A 19,366-nucleotide genomic window follows, 5' to 3' on the forward strand; every position below is an offset into this window, starting at 1 on the left:
ATCAAACAAACAAACCAACTCTTCAGCTTTATAATATTAGTATAGATAAGGCATCTTGGTATTTTTCATTTCACCCTACTTAAGCTTGTGGCGGACCTTTCACCCTACTTTTTCGAGCGTGCAGCCGGATTTAGTGTAACAAAAAGAAGATTTACAAAGGTACATACCTATCGGGACGAAAGGTGGTTTGTTCTGGAAAGAATACGTAAGGTGGAGGTTGATAGGCCGGCCAAACCCCACCGAGTCCGCGTCACGTGACATTGCTGTGGACAACACGAGACTTGCAAGTATACCCATGATGATTGTATGACCATTGTTCAACCAAAAAACAATATTCGCCCAAAAACACAAAATAATTCGCAAATAATACATGTTTAATGTCGCATAGCGAAATAATAAATATCTATCAATACATAATATAATACTCGTTTACAATATCTGTTTTATAAGTGAGAAATCCAGTAAATATATCACTTAACTTATGTTGATTGTTTTCAGTAACTTTTTAAAATGTTACTGCATATTGGATAGAAGCAGGCGTTACTTTGCGGAAGTTCATCATGATTATATAATGATTTATTTATTTTGCTATCATCCGCGAAAAGTCGACGAACCCATGCGACAACGTCACCCAGGTCCGGCAAAATACTCTCTACGTACGTTTCACCCCGAAACCGGAGCATCCTCAGGAGATGTTGACTCTACAACGTGCAATTGCAAAGTCACTTTGCAATAAATATAAAATAAATCATTATATAATGTTACTGCAAACAATCAATAATAGTACAACCTTAGAATTTTGAGTTATTTTAAATTATTTAAAAATTAAGCAGTGTAAGTAGCGTAGAAATTAGGAGGTAAAAGAAAAAATATAAGTAGAGTCGTAGGAATAATTCCAGTCAGTAAAATGGTAAGTGCAACTGTCACTAAAATGTTATATTACTAGTAAAAAGACATTTCAGTGACAGTTGCACTTGTCATTTTACAGATTGGAATTAATAATCCTATTACAGAAGATAATATTACAATTTATAGACTGTCCAATACGTGTATATGTGTACCTAACATAGTGTATATGTATATTATGGTATCTACGTGTGTAGTCCCTGTATTAAATATTATCCCTGTACATATCCCCTTTTTTTTGGTCCCCAAGGAAGCCTCCCTTACCTTGGCTTTGCTTCCCTTTCCCCGTATGTTGGTGCTTCTTCTGGCGCGCTCGACTGTTCTGGAACCACACTTGTGTGACCCTCTTGCTCAGGCCGGTGACCTGTGCAATCCTCTCCAAGTCCTGTCCGTCAGGATTAGAGTCCAGCTGGAAGTTTGCTTGAAGAACCTGGAGCTGTTCCTCGGTGAACGTGGTGCGGACACGTTTCGCCTTGCTTTTGTGGTAGCCTTCTGAATCGCAGCCGTCTGAAATGGAGAATTCATTATATTTAGTGAATATAGCTAGCAAATATAGTTTGGCGAATTAGTTCGTAACACTCCCAATGGCCCTCGCGGACCGGGGGGCGTGTAGCGATGAATGAAAATCCCACGACTTCCCCGCACGCACAATTTCACACTTTTTCTTTTCACGTCTTTTCCCCCGTCGCCCGCATGTCATGGGAGTGTCATCAACGAACTTGCCAAGCTATAGTAAAAATAACCCACTTATGAATTTCGATTGTGATTTCTTTCTCAAATGTCATAATTATCACATATAGACGGAAAGCCCGTGAACCCTTCGCTAGTGACCCTTGAAGTTTCAAATTAAAGTGCTTTTCGAAAGGTTGCCATGAAACCAAGTGTCTGGCAAATGGGGATATCATTTCTCATATTATGCCGATAAAAAAAATATACTTTTTAATTAGACGGTTAAAATGCACACAACTGAAAAGGTGGAGGTGCTTGCCCCGGACAGGATTCGAACCAACACCCTCCGGAATCTGAGGCAGAGGTCAGGTTTATCTACTGATAAAATGTTATAAGAACTTACCATCAGATGAAATGGATCCACCATCCAAGGTTTCCAAATAATGTGGCTTGCAAAGAACCCTGTCCTCGTGCAAGGCGAACTGTTCTCCGGTGGATAGCTGCCTGCCGCAAGCATCGCAGGCGAAGCAGGCGAGGTGGTAGACCTGCTCCCGCGCCTTGCGGACCCAGTCTGATGAGGAGATGCCTCGGCAGCACTTGGAGCACTTAGCACCAAAACTCCTGTGCACAAGGTATTTCAATTGACGAAATTCGTAAAGACAATCGTAGGAGCAGGTTCAAGACAATGTATACTGTAATAGTAGGGAAGCCATGGATGCTAAATTTGCAGTTACTCAAGCGTCAGCTAAATAAATGAATATATACTTTATTCGGTTTTAGCGGTGGGAAAAATACAGACCTTAATGACCTTACTACTTACTACTTTACTGGTTTAGTATTTCTGAGTTTTTTTTTGGTTGTCTTAAACGTACCCACCAATATTTATGGCTCATACTTGGAGGAGGTACTGAACAACGTGCAAGGTACACCCTTATGTTCATCTGCCGCGCTCGAGTAACTGCAAATATCCCCTTTTCGGCTCCCCTACTATAAGCAGAATGTTTTAATGTCATCAATGCGTAGGTACAACTAACGTGTAAATTAATATACTAATGTACTAACATTAATTTACTCTTTGATATAAATACAAGAGTAAAATTAAACAACTATTATTTAAAAGTAAAAAAAAACATAATTTTGAATTGTATTTTAGAAGAAATTAACTGGATAAGTTGATAGATTAATTCTCATATCTATTCAAATGTTGAGCAATTAAGATATCCTTTAGATACATCTGACGATTGTGAAATAATAGTGATTTATCAAATCAAAACATTTTTTATAATTTAACTGTCTGTAACTTACAATAATTGAATTCTTATAATACATTAATTAAATATGTATTCAATGTATTAAGATAAACAATGGGAAATAAAAGGTTCTTTGGATTACAAGTTTTTGGTAAGTTAATATATTTATTGAGTAGGTATGATTACTAATAACAGACGAAAAAAATATCCATATCCAACATTGATTTCTTCTAGAACATTAGAATATGTGCTTATAAAACTCGTCCTAGATTAGCCACAGTTTTACATCAAATCAACGTTCAACACGAGGAACGTTGCATCTTAATTAAATCCACCTTTACTTAAAATTGTCCTCACGGAATTATGAAAAAAGTCTTGCATTTTGATGGCATTATTAGCGTGAACAAATTGTGCAAAACATGCAATTAGAGCAGATGTTTACTATAGATAACAACATTCGCACTGGCTCTACGCTGTACATACAAACGAATTTATTACCATTCGAAACTTTCGCTGAGCAGTCGCTTCGCAAGCTTATGAATAAAACAATTAAAAATAATGACTTCAAGAGGATGTGTTGGTAAATTTATTCTCATATATGTATTTTAATGGAGGCCATGAAGAAAAGTAATGGCTTACTTTGCGGGCATCCATACATAGGTACATACAAAACTATCATACTATCAACACCGAGAAAATATATCTGTATGGTGTTTCACTGCACATTCCGCTCCTACACTTTAGCATCCCTCGGAAAAGTTAACGTGGGCTCTGACAATTCAATACGCAGTATTTAATTTCAAGTGTAACCGACAGACCTCTGTGCAGCTGACATCTGAGCATACTATATGATATCCACTAGTAAGCACCGGATGACATTTGAATTTTGTATCCTCAGAATACAGAAAACTCCGGAGAAATAATAATTTCAACTGCTCAAGCTGTTGAAATTTTTATTTTTGTTGTGTAATTTCTCGAACAAGCGATTAGACACACTGAGTAGGTAAGCCATGTTGTGGTTTAATTTTTGGACACAATGCGTGCTTTATAATGACGGCTGAACCACAGTATATCTACTGTGCCTGAACGTGGTTTCTGGTGTTTTCTGTATTCTAAGTTTGTATCATAGTATGTACTATGACAATAATTGATTTGCTGTTGATAATGAAGATTAAAATAGGAAATAGCCCAGCAGATCTAAAGAGATAGAGACCGATGCACATTTTGCTTTAATACAGCGAACTGAACAGCGGCCTACAATGGCTATCAAATAAAGATAATCCCAAAATCTTAGACTAATAACCTATAAACCGGCAAGACTTAACAATTTTTCACTCAAAACGTAAGCAACTTCTGTGACTATGTGAGCGTAAGTGCTAAGCTAAATTACCTTTGCTGACACGCACACAAGCGTACTTAGCCCTCATTCGCATGAGAGATTTTTACCGGACTTTAAAAAAGCGTTCAAATATAGTATGAAGTTAAATGAAGATCTATTTCCAACGACCAAAATTGAAAATGGAACAAACACTGCTCGAAAAAAAGTGTCGTATTTTAAAAACGCTGACGTGTGAACATATTATACCTACTTGGGAATGCATTTATTGTATTTAAACGCTTTTTTAACATCCGTTAAAAACTCTCGTCCGAATGAGGGCTTCATGCGTCAAGGGCTCCCATTTGGGGGCACATAAAACGGCTTGCGAATCCTGCGACTACACCCTATCTATTATGCGTATTATAAATCTATGCACAAAATATATTAGAGATAAACTGTAAACTAAATAATAGTAACATGATGTTATGTTAAACGTACTTATTTCTGTACCGCGGCCCCTGAGAGGTCGTCAAACGTCTCTTATCTCCGGCAGTTGGCTGCCGTTTCGCAAACCTTAATAATTAATTAATTAAGGATACGCGTGCACGGCGCAACACTCCATTAACACCGTATCATATCATCCGCGCCGCAACATTAAAACACTTTTGTTTTTACTCTTATTTCCGTTTTTAGGGTTCCGTAGTCCACAACCTTTCCACCTGTCTTGTCAAAGTCCGTCTGTCTGTTCGCCCGTCCATCCGTCTGTCCGCGGCTTACCGCAGAGACTATTAATACTAGAACGCTCTAATTTAGTATAACCTACATTAAAATGTGAACAAAGTCGAAAAATAAAATCTTGAAAAATATTTTTCTAAGTGTAAAAAGTGGACATCATGTGTGTACTTTACATCTATAAAGTGGTAAAAATAAAATGTAATAAAAAACTTTTTTGGGGTCCTTCGCTAATTGCGAAGTGAGGATGATATTTTTATCATCTTTCCCGGTGTGTGGGGTATCGTTATCGGAATTTTTGTGCATTACATATGAGTTTAAAGTGTTAATTTAATCTACGGAACACTATACTGCGTGTGGCTTGATACGTACTTGGCCTGTATAATTATTCTTATTAATACTTATTACTTATTACAAATTAGGTTCTGGATAGTACCTGCTTTTTCACTACATTTATTTAACCGTTAAATATTAGCATCTTCAATTTCTGTACAATTAATAATAACCTTATTGAGATACCAAGTTAGAGTCTATTCTAAATAATCTACACATAGATTCTAACTAGTAACTATTCTAAATAATAGTTAGATTCTAACTAGTAACAATTGTGTTTGTCACGGTATTATCATTGTAGATATATGTTTGTCATTGGTGGCATGTTAGCGTTCTTGGTCGCGTATTATCTCCACAGGCGTCAGAAATTTGATTTTTCATAGTCCAGTCTCTGAAATAACATAATTTCTGACACCGAGCCTCAGACTACTAAAGATAACTAAACTGAAAAGGAAAAAGCTTGGCTGAGTTTGTTGTGGGCTCTGCTCGGACCAAGGCGCATTTGAAACACTCTTATCTTTAATTTTAAATTTTCGACTTATCAGCATTATCTAATATTAACGTTGAAATTACATGGGTTTTACTCTGTTCCTATAGATATTTACTCGGTATTTATGATTATGTCTCTTGCGCGGAACCCAAGTTGAGTAACATCGATTTACGCTTAGCGGACGTAACTTTTTGTTCTTGCTTTTTCAGAAGCCACTTTGCCGGATCATCGGAGATGAATAATCAGCCCCTTATCTGTGCGGTTCCAATCTCAAGCCAATACTTAGTATTCGGAGTGGAGATAATTATAGGATTTGTAATGAAAGCGGCCCCTGTTTTTGAATTGGTTTGTTTGTCGACGTTTTAATGGATTTGCATGTTTTTAATGTTTTGTGGTTTTCATGTTAGTTACAAGATTATTGGTCTGGTCAAGGGCACTAATGTTCTATTGTTTCAATTGTGCTTCGATTACTAAGATCTGTTTTGTGATATCAGTGATTCCCTGATTAAAAATAGCCAGCTAATAGGTTGCCTAGACTTCGTTTCATGTAGGCCGAGTTTGAATTGCACGGAATAACTCAACGTTTAATAATTTGACTTAGACAAAAATTTTACTGATTGCGTTTTCAGCATCAGTATCGATCACTAATCACCCCCTGACAGTTATTTTGGAAATATATTTCATGTACAGAACTGACCTCTCTACAGATTTATTATAAGTATAGATGGATTATATATGCCTCTAAAACGACGTGCATATTTCCATTTTCGCAAAAAAAGTGATAAGCTTTTACTAAGTGTGGAGTATTTATTGCCCACGCTGTCTAGATTCTAGAGAATTTTTAGTATAAAATTTTGCAAATTACTAAGGATCAGATCTGGTTCGATCTGCTGGTTGGTTTTCACTGCCAAGTGATTGAGTATTCCGGTGAGATATCCCGTAGAAACCAGTTAGGGTATTGGTTGAATAAACTGTGCACCTGCCATATTAGACTGTAGAGAAAAACAGTTTTATGAGATGTTCAGTTTTTATACGATGTTTTATGCAAGTTCTAGATTTTCTACAAGATAAGCTATCCTAGATTTTCTCTCATTTATCTATATGTCCTTTTTTAAATGTTAATACAAAATACAACACAAACACTAATAATAATTTAGATATTTTTATATTATAGGTTCAGTATAAGATGTCTCGCCTGAGAAGACGAGGACATCATCAACAGCGAACGCTTGGCTATCCTCGATCATCCATGGCATTCAGAAGAGGCTTCTTAACCAATTTCCAAAATAAACGGCCACGTTTCTTGACGTATACCTATATATATACTTTTAATAATAATAATAATATAAAAATGTTTCTTTAATTACACAATTATATTTAAGAAAATAAACATAAATAATAAACTATCTCAACGCACCAAAAATTAATTTCTGCAGGATCGGCGAGTCAGTCTTGCTTGCTAACATGCTCAAGATCCTATTGGAGCTCGCCTCGCCCTTGCTTTTGACTGGTCCATACACTGTTCATGTTTTCTAGCATAAGTCACCTCTAATATAATAAATAAATCCCCCCCTTTTAATATAATATAATGTATAAATAAGGATAGCGAAAAATATCGTAGAGGGTAGTGGCAAAGTAACGGTAGTGTAGGGGTAGGGAAGTGGTAAATTTTGATCCTTCTACCGTAGTATTTTTACTGCCAATAAGTCAAAACAACGATTTCGTATCTGCTGGTGTATTATAATAATAGCTTCTAATATAACCGGGTATAAAGTCAAGTAGCTGGTAGGGGACCACCCGAACGGGCGCATGAATAGTCAACGTCGGTCGTTTATCTCGCCTACCAGACATCTTCATTACCGCGAGTGTTAATACTTGTTCATCTGTCACTGCGTTAATTACTATGCGAGAGCCGCCTTTAATTGATTCAACCGGCGACAAAATGTTAATAAGGTATGATAACGGTAGCGAAACGTTACCACACCTCTCCCCTCCGACCCCATCCTACCCCTCGGGGCAGGCGCCCCTCGCCCCGCTAAGGCCGCGTTTTCAAATGCAAATCGCGTAAAAACATTGCTCCAAATAAGGATAACTTAGGGTCAATCTAGATGTGCTGACTTACGATCTGATTCGAACAAATCTTTACAAAAACAATGAAGTTTGGAGTGCAAAATGGAATGGCCATCACTGGAGTAGCAGTGAAGCTTATTCATTATACGATATAAGTAACTGACTGCGACTGACGAGACATAACGAGGTAAGCTGGATTAAAGTATATAATTCGGAGGTCCAATTGACTCAACTGCAAGGAACTAAAGGCAAAGTCAATGTCAAAAATTATCTATTTAAAATATTATTAATCACGGACGAACTGTACATTGCTTGCACAAAAGAGCTGCAGACCGAAATAGTAGATAGTTGGCATGTCTACGTAGGTTCCACAGAAATGCAAATGGCGGATAAGGCAGCCGCAGATATGTTGGGATCAATTAATATTCGTGATACACGCGAGTCCGCGCTCTAGCCAGTAGCTGTCCGAAGTACCGAGAGCAGAGTGTCACAACAAAGTTGCAAACACTTTCTATCGCAACTGAAAACTGAAACTATAGGTAAATTTTAAAAACTTTAATAAAAAAAAATTAACCGGCCTGGCACCGCATTCAAACTAATCAGGAAGTAGCACATACGATGTTATTTTTCGCTTTTTATTTTAGTGGGTAAATAGGTATGTTTTTGTCATGGAAGTTTGTTAAATTTTTATTTTTCCAATTTCAGTGTAAGCGGTAGTGTAAATAAATCTAAAAACACTACCTTAACCTTTTCTCACATAAAAAATACCACTCTCCGTTTCCCATGAGTAGATATCGAAACAAAAAAACTTGAAATGTATCGCAACCGATAAGGAATCCCTTCATCTTCATCACCAGATCCCTAACAACAATCACTACCCATCTAGAAAATTAATCAAGCTCAAACACAAGGTACCTACTTTGAAGCCTTGAGAATTTCCGTTTACTTTATTTCATTTTCATAATCAGACCTCTAATGACAATCATTATCCGTCTAGATGTGAAGTTCTTATCAATATAAATTATCAAGACCAAACACAAGGTAGCTACTGCGAACGGTTGAGAAGTTAAATTTACTATCATATCATATCTTCATCATCAGGCTCCTAATGACAGTCATTACCCATCTAACTGTAAAGTTCTCATCAATATACATTAATCAAACCCAAACACAAGGTGACTGCTGTAAATCGTTTAGGAGTTCCCTCATCTGTGTTTCGGCTTCATCATCAGACCGACTCCAAACCTTCAAGAAATCGTAGAGCTTTAAAATACCTAATGAGAACATCAACAAAAACGTCTCTACGAGTTTCGAAAATTGCCCTAAATTTCTTTATATATTTATTTATTTATTTATTTTCATGTGTCTAACAGCTAGATAAACAAGGCAATGTAATAAAAAAAACAAAATTAAAATAAACAATGACTGTATAACGTGCTAAGAAAACAATCAATAAAAACACAAACTTGAGAGCAATAACTCAATAACAGGTAATTACAACGCGTACATAAAGCTATCAGTCAGGCGTTGGTACGCGAGTGGTTGGTCGCGTTGGACGCGCGACCAGCGGCGGCGCCCGCGGATACGTTCAAATAAACGCATAATGTTCCAATGAATCTCGTTGGTGTTTCTAAAACAAATAACTTAAATCATTTCTTCCAATAAGGGCGCGCACAAAAGCTAGACAACTGAGTTCAGGCGAGTTAATGGCAGACTGAAGTTCAGTCTGCCATTAACTCGGGGAACTCGTTGTCCATCTGTCACCAGGCTCTCATGAACTATGATAGACAATTGAAAATCTCAGCTATTTATGTTGTCGTTATAACAAGAGATACTAAAAAAACAAAATAAAATAAATGTTAAGGAGCTCCCAATTTTTTACTTAGCTATTAGATAACATAAAAAATATATAAATAAAATCGCTAACTAATATTAGTTAAGCGAATGTGAGTTTGTTTGTTATGCTTTCATGGGCTAATCCACTAAACCGATTTCAAAAATTCTTTCTCCAATCGTAAGCTACGTTGTCAGCAAATAACATAGACTATGTTTTACCTCGTTTTCTCACATTTACGAGATCATGCAGCGTCCGGTAGCGTATATGTGTATCTGCTGGTTTACATAAGTAGAAGCCCTAAAATGTTTCCTTCTAGAGGCAGAGGGGTAAAGCAATCAAGGCGTAGAGGATTTATTACGCGCCCGAGGCCCCGGACACCGGAGCCCGGTTTTTGTCAACGGACCAACCGGACCGGCCGTGGAATGTTAATAGATATCTATAAATCTGTTTAACGGTCCCGATCCGTTATGTTATGAGGAGAATAAGACAAAATATTTATGTGCAAACTAGGCGGTGACGTGTACTTAGTCAAGAAGGAGTAGATAAATACGGTTTTTTAATCGTTAGCGAGACACGAGAATCTCATACAAAGCTTGCCCGGAAAAGAACCGAAGACATTGGATCAGCTTCTACCTTGACACAGATATTAAAACTATAAGAAATAGTAATGTTGTCATCAATTGTAAATTATAATTGAGTTTCTTGCCGATTTCTTCTCAGCAGAACCTGCCTTCCGAACCGGTGGTAGAATCTTAAAAAATAGTCAACTGACGTGTCAAAAGTGCTTGTAAACTGAGCCTACTTGAAGTCTCGACACCAAAATTTATTATTCTGCTATTTTCTGTTTAAATAGTTAGAGTTTATCTATTTAAAATAAATGCTTTTTTCAAAGGATATAGTTGACATAAACAACCAACAGGAAAACGTAGCCTAGAAACAAACACATACGTATTTCTGGAGATACAACACATCCAACAGTCTGCGGCCCTGAGACTCAGGCGTTTAGCATCATCATCATCATCAATCCCAGCCGAATAACAGCTTAGAATTGGCAGCATCCAGCGGCTCCCTACCGTTTCTTCCCGTTTCTCTTCGGTCTATTTATTGGGGGGTTGACCAATACTGCGCTTTTCGGTTCACTCTATCACCTTGGGATCCCAACGTCCATCAGTTTTTCGAACCGTGTATGAATACCTTGTGACAGTTATTACACCTGCCACTTCAGACTACCAACCGTTACATAAAAATACAAAATTTTGTAATATTAGTATAGACAATGGTGGTAGTATTTATTTCTGTAACCATACAAATAAATTTATTTTGTTTATACGATTACTGGATAAATTGTATATTCTCATTAATCCGATAATTAATTTCTTTTATTTTTCCAGTTACCGGACGACTAGTTTCGACATTCACATAAAACAATATGTAAAAGGTAGGTGATAAAGAGATTATCATTGTTCCGTAGAAAACACAGAGCAGCCAGCACCATTTTCCCATTTAAATCACACGAGATGCAATCTCTCGCATGTGTTTCTGTACAAGAGATCGACATTGCCGTACAAGCCAATATGATTGCGTCGGCGCCGCATTGTTTAATATGCAGGGTGAATCGATTACGGCGGGTTTATTTATGCGGCTAGGGATTAATTAAACCAGGGGCGACATGCGCCATTTACATAAGACATGGTGCGCGCATTTGGAGCCGAGTGGGCGCTGCTTCGCGTGAGAGGAGGCGGGGGTAAGTTCACCGGACAGTCGGAGAGCTGATGTGTTGAGCAGTAGCAGCAATACTTTAACTTTCACTGTCTAAGATCACGAGGTTTTGGGTTTGAATTCTGTGTCGAACAAGAAATATTATCTTTCTTCCAATATTGATCATTAAAGAATCAAACCACTCAAAGCCCGCCAATACGCATTAGGGCCTTGTGGGCCTAAGCTCCATATCCCCTTTGCTATAACAAACCTGGCCTGGGAAGGTGGTAAAATTTAATACGTCGCCATTCCTCCGTGTGAAAATTTCTACCATCCATTAGCAACCCATTTTCGGCTCACTGTTGAGCACGACTATGAGAATGAGAGAGGGGTTAGGCCAGTAGTCCACCACGCTGGCCCAACGTGGATTGGCAACGTGACTAGACACACGTAGAGAATTAAGAAAGTTCTCAGGTATGCTGAAAATTACTCATATTGAAGTAAATATATTTTGTTCTGTCCTTACAAAGTTTTGCTCGATATTGGAACTGCACCAGTGTTGATCAACCCCTAATCAGGTGGACTGAAGACTACAAGGGAATCGCAAGGAGTCGTTGGATGCAGGCGGCTCAGACAGGTAGTGTTTTAAAGTCCTTACAAAAGAAATATGTCCTGCAGTTGATGTCTATCTGATGTGACGGTGGTGATGACGATAATCAAATAAATGAATTCTGTGTTAAATGTGTACACCAGCTCTTTGTGTATACCTTTGTAATAGAGCCTCCAATGTCCTTGTTGGAATGTTTTAGTATTTGTTATGGCCTGGGGACATGTATACTTGTATAGTTCTAACATGTAGGATAATGTTTATCGGTAATGAAGAGGCAAATTGTGTTAGTACTTATATAGATTCCTTTAATATATTCGGACCTACATACTTTTGTTTCTTGGAATTTAATAAAGCCTGATAAGTATTTCAAAGGCGCAAGAGCACAGATTTGTTTTTATTACAAGTTTTATATTAGCTTCACTTGTAACTATATAAGTAAGAAAATCTTGGAATCGTAATTTGACCCACTTTCCGGTCTTCGATTAGGATAAAATTTTGCACACGTTCTGAGTTCTGATGACAATACATGACTAGCTAAGAAACGTCATTACAAATCCAATATGGCGGCATCCCCAAGATAGCGAACTGGCTGTTTGAAATCCACCCCCATGATATGGATATCAAATAAAAGGGTTTGCTGTCAGGAATACGAAAAAAAAAGTCACGTGTTTTAAAAACTATTTAAAGTTATTATTTCACAGATACGGGTAGTGTTAGACGTGTCATTTTGGGTTTCCCTGTACATTATAAAGAGGTAAAGTGTGGTGTTATAGAGGGTAGTCTCTGAATCTACAAAACCGATTTTGAAAATTCTGTTACCACTAGAAAGCCACGTTATATTATGTGCTGTATTATCAGCAAGTAAAGTAGGTTTTATTTTAGCTCCGTATGTCCACAGAAACGAGAACTAAGTGGGTGAAATTGTGGGTCATCTGCTAGTATATATATAAAAAGGTCACTCTGCCGCGAAAATTTTTTTGACTACAAAGTTGAAATTTGGCAGGGAGGAGGAATTGTAGTAGAGTAGCGGCGTGCGCTAGTATAATGTATTCGTTTTTGAGTACATAATAAATTGGTCAAACACTTGTTTAAAACGATCAGAAAAGTCTGGCAGGATGTAGAAACAAAAGGCGCTCTGGCAGCGGCTACTTGACAAAAAGGTGCGTTAAATAAACAATAAGCGCGAGATATATCAACAAAAGCAATTACAGTAGTAGCCGGCGGCGACGCTGGATTTACTGCCGACACTCGTTTATACTGTGTTATTTATACTGTGACTCTGAGAGCCTGTTAACAACCGGTGTCAATAAGCATTTTAGGGTTCCTCAATAGTTGGTCTACGAAACCCAAAGAGGCTTAGAAAGTAATTAGGGAGTCGTTTGTGCGGTTTTAGGGGGTAATTTTTGGATATACTAAACCGATTTTGAATATTCTTTTACCAATACAAAGCCACGTTATTTGTGAGTGTCATATACTATGTTATATATCACGTGATGTCTGCTATATAGTTTATAGATTTTACTATGTCACACATATCTATAATATAAATATGGTTTTCACAAAACTCCCAAGTATCAAATGAAGCTTTTAAGATACAAGCAATATGGAAGTTACTATCGTTCTCAGCGCTCCATTTTAAAAACAGTTAATTTTATAGAATAAAGCATTTTACGACATACAATTTTTGTGATGACCTCTATTGACCTCCGAGTCGCGAGATGTTTACGAAAAACTGATTTTCGTGACTTTTGACTTTTTAACTTTCTTAGACAGCACGATACCGATAATGTCGATTTGTCCCATCTTCAATTTTCAATACAATGCAAATAATAAAGGTATATTAGATCAGGCACCATGGGGTATTGAGTGTAATTTGAGGACCGCATTCTGTTTACAGTTTGAAATCAGAAAAGGATGCAGATTACGATTCTGTATGCTTTTCTAATTGGTAATGTTGGTCCATTCTTCTGTTATACCCTACCCCTTTTGGTATCGAGGGTATAGACTGAACAAATGCTTTTTATCGGTTTCATTGCTTTTTTCATTAAGAATATGATTTTTTTTACATTATCACACTAATAAAAACTTCTAACTAGACTAACAAACTAATAGAAAGTTTAGTTGGCATCACCCTGAAACTATTGGATGAACTCAACTGAATCTTGGCACTATTTGAGTAAGTAATAATTAAAACAATATGGGGGGCATAAGCCCCCTTTATTCAGATTTCATCAATTCACGCTATTACTCTGCGATTCGATCACAAGAATGTATATTGTGTATGTATACCAAATTTCAACTTAATTGGTCCAGTAGACTCTGACTCGGAGAAACTTGACTGTGACAGACGGACATTCGGACTCGTAAGCAAATTTATAAGGGTTCGTATGTACGCATCCTTATGTTTTTGTACGTACTTACTTGCAGAACCCTAAATTAAATTTGTTTATATTAATTAGGATTACTTTATTGGCGCAATAAGACATACGGAACCTCTCGGTACGTGTACTACCACACACTTGCCCTGTATTTTATTACAGCCTCATTGAAGGCTCTATAATAATTTACATAACATTTGGTGCATTCAATATATCGCGCTGCCAAGTTGATACGATCGTGATAAAAGCTTCGCAGTTTCAATCGATCATTCCAAACCTTAATTGGAATAGTACCCGTATACAATAAAAATTACATTCGTATTAACATCGGTTTTGTATGTACCTAATAAAATTATTGTCTCTGTTTAATTTATTAACATTATGCCTAACTATTGTATTCGAGGCATGCTATAAGGTACTACCAGAGGTAGTAATTATTAACATAAGTATTAACAGTAGCACGTTAATAATAATAACGTCCTACCTCTGTTAATTCAAAATTTTATTAGAACGAATTTATTTGATCTGAAACATCAAATTGTTGTTGTGTAGATGTTATAGCACTTTAATCCCTTATGTAATGCATAAAAATACCGATAAAAATATCCCTCACCATGGGATAGACGATGAAAAATTCATCTTCACATACCAATCAAGAAATGCATAAGTGTCAAGTTACTTGGCTACCAAGCACAAACATCATTCATACGAGCTGTACAAAAGTAGTCATTGTATTGACGTGGTGGCACTGGCAGCCTCCTCACCTCCATTAAAAGTAGGTACATGGTAGGTACACAGTAGATGCGACGGCTCTACCTTGGCCAATCTTGTACCTAGCTGTGCATTTCTCGATTTCTATCTGAAATATTTGCTTGTTTCATCCTTTTAGACCACTTTTTGACGTAGTCGGGTAATAGTTATAAGACTTAATTTGGTAATTAAACACAGAAATCGTTGGTTTCACAGGATTTGTAAAACAGAATAGCACGCGAACGAAGTTGCAGGCGTCCGTTCCGTTAGTAGACCGCGTAGACGTTCGACACGAGTTCCGACGCGGTCAGATTTTATTATGGTTTATTTTTTTGTAATATATGCAAGTATAAAAACACACACTGGTGAGAGCAGTCAATTTGTTGACAGATGACAGGTACCGGCTACCGCCTCTGTAAACAATTAATAAACTGTCTCTCACCAGTATGTGTTATTATACTTGCATATATCACGCATGTCTAACGGAAAGGCGGATAACATATAGTTACCAGGAAAACAAACGTGAGCTTGACTCAATTTGAAACAGCGCCATCTAGTTCAGCACTCGTGAACAATTTTGTTTGTATAATGTAATGACGGACTCCCGGAACTTCTACTGCGAATAATTATTAGTGTGAGCTTTCATCCCTATTGGATCCACCATCCACCCTTATTCCTTTACAAACTTATAAATGGGACTATAGATGATGCAGAGTTGTTGGGCATATCTTTTAACATTCCCCGTCGTATGCCACGGTACCCGATTCATCTCCTTTTAGACCAAACCTCGGTCACCACTCTTTGCTACCCAGGCTGTGTAGATTATATAGGGAACTAACCAAGAAAGATAATACCATTGCCATATTTTGTGTTATGATGTATAAGTTTAAGTCCAAAATTATGAATACTATTAAGAAGAGTTCTGTTTAACAATCCGCCTTTCATGTGTCATTGGTTGTGTAACACATGTTTTATCTAATTCTTAGTTTTGTTTTAAGTTTGACTATTTTACTTTTAGCTTTAAGTTACTTACTAAAATTAATAACCTTTGAGTTTAGTTGTGAAATTAACAGTTTCCTTTTATTTTTTAACTTATTCCTAGTGTTTATTGTTGTTTGTTTTTCGCTTTCTCTGTTTTTAATTTGTGTAAATTTATGTTAATTATTTTTTTAACACTTAATTTTTAATTGTTAGTACGGCCAACACATATAATTTTGTTTGTGGTCCAAATAATAAATAAATAAATAAATAAACCCACCATCCATAGACACGGGCCCTGGATGGTCCTGGATGGTGTATGCTGGATTTGTACATTTCTCAGCTTACCAAGTAATAAAAGGGCTTTTTGATGTAAGCCGTATAACACGTAGCTCCTCGAATGATTAATTATGTTCCCACGATTATAAATATAAATTTATTATTCAAAATTAACACTTCTGTCTGAGCTCCGAGTCGGGTGGATAATCATTTGTTAACATTTAACATTAACAGCCGGCCCCACGGCTTCTGTCGCTTTATTAATTTGATTAAAATAGATTTACTACTAACAAGCTAAGAAAAAATATTGTTATTTGTCAACGTTGCGGCCCGCGCCTTGTTTGGTGGAAAACTATTTGTCAAATATTTGTCTATGACAAAATATTGGACAGTGTTTTTTTTTACTTTGCTCTGTTTCGTGTTTAGACACCAGAGAATTATGTCGTCAAGGTGAAGTGTTATGAAAATATTTGTTTTAAATTGTCATCATTATTAGCTTGTTTTAATTGCCCACAAGATGACCAGCAGGTTAATTCACTATTTTTAACCGACTTCAAAGAAAGGAGGAGGTTCTCAATTCGAGTCTATGTTTTTTTTTGTGTGTATGTTGCTCGATTACTCGAAGACGCCTGGACCGATTTGAATAATTCTTTTTTTGTTTGAAAAGGTAAACTCCCGAAATGGTCCCATTGTCATCATGTCAGGATCCGATGATGGGATCCTGGAGAAATTGAGGGGAACTTACTAAAATCATAAAGGGAACTATACTACTATAGCACTATAGCACTACAATTCAATGAAGGTCTGGAGTCGACCTGATGAAGAAATCGAAATACAGACTTGGAAACTCTTAAACAGTTTACAGAAGTTACCTCGTGTTTGGGTTGAATTAATTTGTATTGATGAGGACTTTCCACATAGATGGGTTGTGACTGTCATTAGGGGTCTGATGATGAAGACGAAGGACAGGTAATCGCGTCATATCTAGCAATGCTTTTTCATCGTGTGGCCTAATCATTAATTTGTCGTAATCAGACAAGGCTCCATCCAAGGTTTTAAACACGACTCATAGCTACGTACGGTAGGCAAAAATTTTCTTGCCTAGGTTCAGATCTAGTATGATTACCTACACTAAAAATGGAAAAATAAAAAAAAAATGGAATAAAAATAGATTTTACTCATCACGGAAAAATCCATGGATCCATATCCATGGATATTTTGGCTTGTGGTCCAGGCCCTCGACCGTCGAATAGAGCATTTTTTTTTAATTTTCCTCGAGATAATATGAGAAATATAATCTACGCGTCTATCCTTCAAAAAAAATCCTTAAAAATCAAATTATAAGGGTCTCTGACGGAAATTTGCCACGACACTAAGCGTTTAGAGATTGGAGAGAAGATTCTTCATGATATCTTGCAAATCCAAAAATTACGTATTACACTTGAACAATTGAGAAACCTTTGAAACCTGTACTACCTTCCAAAGCCGCCCTGACCATAACTCTACATATAATTGGCTGCTGTATATGTAGGAGCATAAGCAAACATACCTACTTTCAACCTTCATAACATGAAGGTTCTATAACTAATATACGTACCGTACGTACCTACCATATATGTATACGCTCAAACATTAGCTTGTAGGAAAGAATGTCGATAGGCCGACGATCTAGCACAGTTACGATCAATGATCAATGGTCAATGATCAATGATCAAAATGACGTGAATCGCCCGACCCGTGACTCCATCCAACAAAGCCCATAATGATGGTAAGGTAAATAAAAAAAATAATCCAAGCATCGCACTTAATGTCAGTATGACTATACTTACTCGGCATCATAATATCTAAATAAGTACATATTGAGCAGCGAATAAGATATTTTAGAAATTTGGTTAGACATGCTTTGTTAAAGCCCGCGACTTTGTCTTCTAACCGACTCTCAAAAAGAAGGAGGTTCTTTGTTTGACTGTATTTTTATTCGAAATATTTCGCGCAAATTCGTTGAAGCTTATTTAAACCGATTTTTCGCGGGTTACGTTGCTGATTATTATAATAATAATTATAAAACGAAATGTAGAAATAATTGATTACATGAAAGGAATATTTTTTTCAAAACACCCTACATTATTTTCTATATAGGAAATGGATTATTATTTTATAACTCTAATCAAAAATATATGGTAAAATATAAAAAAAGTAGCTTGTGTGTTGTTCCAGCATAAAGTCTATCTCTGTGTCGAGTTTTATGTAGAACGCAACTAAAGATAGAGCAAAACTTTCAACGGCGCTGCTATTCGTCGACATTTGTCTTTCTCTCGTTTCGAGATAAATATCGTGGGGCACATCAGACCTAAGATGAGTAGAGAACAGAAAGGACTCCAAGATCAAAAATTTAAACAAGTCCGACGATCAAATCCACACGGATGCAGTGGAAGGCGGAAGAATGTTTGGCATGATATGGATTATGTCAGCGTTCCTTTTACGTGACGCGAGCTATATATTAAAGTAAGTACAATGCAACAGGTGCGTGAGAATTCACTGTTATATAAAAAGATCGACTCCGATGGCCTAAATTCTAAGAGTGGTTTTATTGAAAACCTCGAGTGTGGTACAACAAAGCGACGACGGGGAATGTTGCCAGTATAAAAAATACCCCGAAGTGCCGTGACTTGCAACACCGTTTTCATTTGTCATTTATTTTGATTGTGATAAGTCGATCCGACGGCAACGGTATAGTTTGGGAGCCGGTGTTATGATTCTTGTTGGTCATTCGTAAGTTTCGTAAATGACTGTATATGGTTATAGGAGATGGTCCATTTGAGGTCCACTCTTGTACCCCGTATCATTAAAGTTTAAAAAATAGAAGGATTTTATTAAAATCTAAATAAGTAAATAAATCTAACTATATTAAAAGAAATAAATAAAATTAAAACCCAAGTTTTCGAGATAAATTAAGATGGCGCCCATAAAGCAAATATGACATGAGAATTGACAGCAAATGTCAAATCGATTATTGCATTGAAAAAGTCATCAATCCGCCATTATTACCCATATTAGTGTTGCATTTT

General features: G+C 36.8%; 1 protein-coding gene across 1 annotated transcript in view; it reads right to left on the reverse strand.

Annotated features, from left to right (window-relative positions):
* The window catches only part of LOC112050429 (LIM/homeobox protein Awh), a 74,684-nt gene that overhangs the window by 1,546 nt on the left and 53,772 nt on the right, over window positions 1-19,366 (reverse strand). The window contains exons 3-5 of the mRNA XM_052890700.1: window positions 1,979-2,196; window positions 1,171-1,413; window positions 168-263 (exon numbers count right to left, since the gene is read on the reverse strand). Coding sequence (XP_052746660.1) covers window positions 168-263; window positions 1,171-1,413; window positions 1,979-2,196 — 557 coding nt within the window. The remainder of the gene's footprint in view (window positions 1-167; window positions 264-1,170; window positions 1,414-1,978; window positions 2,197-19,366) is intronic.

The sequence above is a fragment of the Bicyclus anynana genome, chromosome Z, assembly GCF_947172395.1.
Source record: "Bicyclus anynana chromosome Z, ilBicAnyn1.1, whole genome shotgun sequence".
Classification (NCBI taxonomy): Eukaryota; Metazoa; Arthropoda; class Insecta; order Lepidoptera; family Nymphalidae; genus Bicyclus; species Bicyclus anynana.